The sequence below is a fragment of the Tupaia chinensis genome, unplaced genomic scaffold (assembly GCF_000334495.1).
Source record: "Tupaia chinensis unplaced genomic scaffold, TupChi_1.0 Scaffold000088_1, whole genome shotgun sequence".
Taxonomy (NCBI): Eukaryota; Metazoa; Chordata; class Mammalia; order Scandentia; family Tupaiidae; genus Tupaia; species Tupaia belangeri.
The window spans coordinates 5,006,911-5,011,936 of record NW_006159550.1 but is presented as its reverse complement, the minus strand read 5'-3'; the positions used below and the strand labels follow the sequence as shown (position 1 = coordinate 5,011,936).

General features: G+C 41.4%; 2 gene segments (V, D, J or C); both read right to left on the bottom strand.

The window, feature by feature from the left end:
• LOC102483721 (T-cell receptor gamma chain C region C10.5-like) overlaps positions 1-5,026 on the bottom strand; it is a 148,133-nt gene that overhangs the window by 71,625 nt on the left and 71,482 nt on the right.
• On the bottom strand, positions 945-1,891 carry LOC114006806 (T cell receptor gamma variable 3-like). The segment is given in 2 exon segments: positions 945-1,596; positions 1,701-1,891. Coding segments are annotated over 2 exon segments (381 nt in total).

Below are 5,026 nucleotides of genomic sequence, written 5' to 3'. Positions count from 1 at the left end.
TAAAAAAGGAGACAACATCTGGGAAATCCGAGACACTCTTGAACAGTTGACTCTCCACATAACAGGTATTCCAGAAGGTGGAGAGATGGGTAAAGGCATAGAAAATTTTCACAATATATTAGCTGATAATTTTTCCAAATAAGGAGAGACTATTGACATCCATATGCAGGAAATACAAAAGACACTAAATAGGTATAACAAGAAGATCTTCTCTAAGCCACATCATAACCAAATTGGCAAAAATCAAAGACAAAGACATTATTCTAAAAATGACTCTAATGCTGGGCATGGTGGTACATGCCTTTATTACAACACCTTGGAGTCTGAGACAGGAGGTGGTTCCATAGTGAGACTCCTTCTTAAAAATAAATGGCATAACAGGCTAGCAAGAGTGTGGAGGTTAAAGCACTGGATCCAACATGGCCAAGTTCACAATCCAAATTCTAAACCCAGCAGCATGAAAATCATGCTGGTGCATGTGTGTGCATACCCAAAAGTCCTGAGGAGAGAATGGATAAAGGAGTGGCTATTCCCAAGGGGGTTATTTCTCACTTGCTCTGTCTCTCCATGAGCACACGCACCCCTTATGGCAAAAATCTAAGAAATATATTTTGCTGAGAGGAGACTGGCCCAGCTGCAGTGGTGCACAGCAATGCCACCATGTAGGCTGGAAGCTGCATGGCAGGCCAGGCTTTGGTTCTGATGTGATATGGCCAGACCTTGTCAAAGATGCCTATCTCTTTTCTCCCTTTCCTCCTCCTTTCCCCCATTCATAAAAGGAAAAGATATAAGGAGTTGAAGAAAGTACATTTCCAATACTCCTAAAGAACGAATAATTATCACTCCTAGCCATAATCACTGGATGATTATTGAATAAAGTATTTAGTATGAGTTCCCTTCCCGTAATGCTCTCTTAAGTCCTTTCAGAGTGTATCAACCCCTGGTGACCTTCTCTGTCATAGAAAGCAGGTAAACCTCTTCATAAGCCCCTGGCAGAGCTCAAAGAGAGCTATGCTGTCAGCCAGGCTGCTTGGCTAAGGCCTAGAGAAGGCAGCTCCATGTAAGGAAAGTCCTGGGGGTGGCGGAGGGCAGGATGCAGCTGTTGACAAGGGAGTGTAGTGGGATGTTAGGAAGGGGCTGGGAAGGGCCAGGCACTGAGCTCCAGTGCTCTCTCTGTTCAGCATACAGTGAGGTCATGGCAGGAAATGGAATGGGGCTGGTCTATCCTGTGTACCAGAAACTGCCAAAAGCAACATTTTTAGTGTAGGACAAGGCAGGTCCGAATCACTGTGCCGGTCCATATGGCACAGGAATACACGGCAGAGTCACTTTTGTCCAGATTTTTTAGTAGAAGTCCATAGTTATTCTCTACACGTTTAAAAGCTTGGTATTTTGCTCGACTGATTCCTGTATCCACCACACTTCTGGAATTAGACAGCATGAAAATCAGAAGTCGTCGTGGAGCCTTCCCCTCCTGGAATTGGTACCAGTGGATGTAGCTGGCACTGACTTGTAAATCACAAGTGATTTCAGCAGTTGACCCAGTCCTCCCAGCGACAGTCATTCTCCCTTCCAAGTTGGAAGACACTTGGCTGGCTACAGTGGGAAAAACAACAAAACATTTTGAGAAATTCCTTACTACATTTTTGCATTGGAAAAAACTAAAACTCATTAAGTATATTTATATACAACATACTTACCAGAAGCCAGGAAAGCTAGAAGCTGGACTAAAGCCCACTGCATCCTCCCTTCCCGAGCCTTAGAAGGTGTGTGTGTGTGGGGGGGAGGGCGCAGATGTCAAAGAAGTAGAATTTTCTCTCAAAACTCAAATTCACCTTCAAAAGTAGAAATCCCTAGGGCAGAAGGCAATGAATTGCCTTCTGATCTTCCAGACAAGGCCACAACAGAGAGAAGTCAGTGAGAATCCACCTCAGAGGAATAGCAAGCTATTTATCCAGCAGAGGTGGGCACTGGGACCTCGGGGAGGAGCCCTTGCAACTCTGTCCAACCCTTGCTGGAGCGCCCTCCTGTGGCAGCTGAGAGCAGGGTCCTTCCAAAAGAGCAGCCAGCAGTCATGAGAGCCCAGAAATGAAGCGATTGGGCCAAACATGGTGGGAAGCAGAACCAGGGATACAGCTGCCTGTCCCTGGTGAAGGGAGCAGTCGACATCAGTTTACTCCCTGGAGTTCAGAATTGCAGTCTGTCAGTGCCCTGCCATGGCCTTGTTCTGAGAGGAAACATCTGAGTCCTCATCCTGAATCAACTTCCTTTGCACCTGTCAGTAGTCAGTGAGGTGACCACCACCAGCAGATCTCAGAAGCTCTGAACCTGCTTAATTAAGAGAAACCAGGATCAGGTCTGTTGGCCACACTTCATTCCTCTCAAAGTAAATGGCCAAATCTGTGTGTGTGTGTGTGTGTGTGTGTGTGTACACAAATCAGTGTGTTAGAGGATTTCTGTTCATCATCAATGAAGAGATTTCCTCGCACAAGATTTCGAGTGGCATAAAAAGAAAAACAGTACAGGCCCGTCTGTGGAAGTGCATGGAAGTCGACACTGTTACCCAGAGACTGGGGTTACCTGCAAGGCCTGGGTTCAATTCCCCGTCCACCCTAAAATCTGGGCATAGAGATGCACCAATAGTCCCAGCTACTAGGGAGGCTGAGGCAGGAGTTGGTGACAGAGTGAGACCCTGGGCAGAAAGAAAAAGGAAGGAGAAGATAAAGTACGGGTTGCCACGGTGTGCAGTATTTGTACATACCTTAAATGAAAATGTACTCGCCATTTCTCTAAATTTCACATTCACCTGAGCATTCTATTTTTTATTTGTCAACTGCATACTTCAGCTCCCACCTCCAAAGAAACAAGGAAAGTTAGAACATCTAATAGAAGTAATTGTTGCCTCTAGGATGAGGGAGAAAAAATGGAAGGGAAATCTTGGATGGAGGCTAGCACTCCTAGTACATTTTCTGTTATAATTTTTACTTTTGACCCATGAAAATGTTTTATCCACACAAAACAAATCATAATTAAAAATTTTAAAAAATAGTTGGTAAAATATAAAAATAGAAATTATAAATTAAAGATTAAATAAACAAATTGAGAGTCAAAAATTCAAATAATTTTTAAAATAGTTTTCCACTGTACACCCTAAGAGCAAAGAAAGGAAAGTTTGAAAAAAAGAGATGGAAAGAGAGAAAGCAAGAAAGAAAAAATGAAGAAAGAAAAGGAGTGAAGAAGGCAGGGGAGGAGGGAGGCAGGAAGTGTTATCTAGCATGGTATTGGAAATTATGATATTTCTTATCTTGTAGTTTTATGAATGTATGTTGACGCTAAGGAACCAAGAATTTACTATTTAACAAAAATATAAAGTTTTAACTTTAATAAAAATGTCACAATCAAGAAAGGCGTGAGTTTAAGCCACCAGGTCTAGGACTCGAATCTCAGTTGACTACATAGGAAGCCAGCCACATAGCCAACTGCTAGTCCCAAGACTGAAATTTAACATTGCCTCTCCTTCAAATTATTCCACAACCTAAGTGTTGATAGTTTAATTCACCTCTTTCCAGTTGTGTGTGTGTGTGTAATTCCACATCACTGTGCTCATGGTGCCTGTTAATTTTTAGCACACATGATTGTACAATATACTTTTTAAATCATGTATTTGCTTTGACTTTTAAATATATTTATATTTCATCTTGTCAAAGAATACATGTATATAATTTAAGAGAATGAAAGAGTGGACCAGCCTGTGGTATGGTAGTTAAGTTTCTGCACTCTCACATGGTCCATAGCAGTTCAAGTTCCAGATCGGAGGCTTAGAAATTGCACAAAGTGCATGTGTGTGCTTTGTTAACATCCCAGGAGGAGAATGGAGGAGAAAGGATAGTGGCATGGCCATGTCCTTTGGTAGGTGACTTCTCACTTTCCCTCTCATTGTCTCTCTGGCAAGCGTACAAGTCCTGTGGCAAAAACCCTAACAATAAAGTAAATACAAGAGGATATGAGATGTTTTATGGATACATAATATAAATATACATTATACATGTTAATTTTATTAAAATGTAATAATTGTTATCCATTTTTCTATTTGTAGACATTTTCATTTCTATGGTGATTTTTTTAAAGATTTATTTTTTCTTTAACTTTATTTATTTATTTATTTAAAATTTGACCAGAGAGGGACAGAGTGTGTGTGTGTGTGTGTGTGTAGTGAGAAAGCAAGCCTCCTGGTCCAAGACTCAAACTGTGGTCAGCCATGTGGGAGTCCAGTGCCCTTAACCACCAACCACCTACCAGCCCCGCTAAGATTTTTCTATGCAAAAACATATCATGATATTTCTGACAACCCAATAGCTTAATGTAAAAGGACCTAAAGTATTCTGACCTAGGAGTGAAAACTGGGGCATCAGCTCTGAATAGGATGGTACATGGAGGTCAGTGACCACGGGGGACCTTCCTCAGCACCAGGACGTCAACCCTGCACTCGCACTCTAACCTGCCACCTATGTCGTTCACAGCAATTTTTAAAACTGAATAGATTAAATTTCTCTTCCAAAGTTTAAATAATTTTTTGTTTCATGTCTCAGATTTCTTTTGTCTTTCTTTTTTTGAAATTTTTATTTATTAATTTTTTCCACTTATGAGAGAGAAAGTGAAAAAAAGAGAAAGACAGGCACCCTCAAAAGGTTCTTGACATCACAGTCCACCCCCAGCTTCAAGTACTCCAGACTGTGGGCTTTTATTTGCCCATTCTACTCAGGGAGGTTTCTGGATGCAAACCCAGAACCTTCCTGTGGGTCCTTCTCACAGAACCTGGTGATTTACCACTGTGCCACCAACCAGCTCCTCCTTTTCCTTATTAATAATATCATGTATTTCACTTGTGTTTTTAACTAAATCACATATTGCTCTTGTACACTTTTGAAGAGTAATATAATTCAATGTAGCAAAAGTATTAATATTTAGAGAGGTTTTTGCTATAGGGCACATGAGCTCACCAGAAAGACAGAGAGAAATAGAGAGA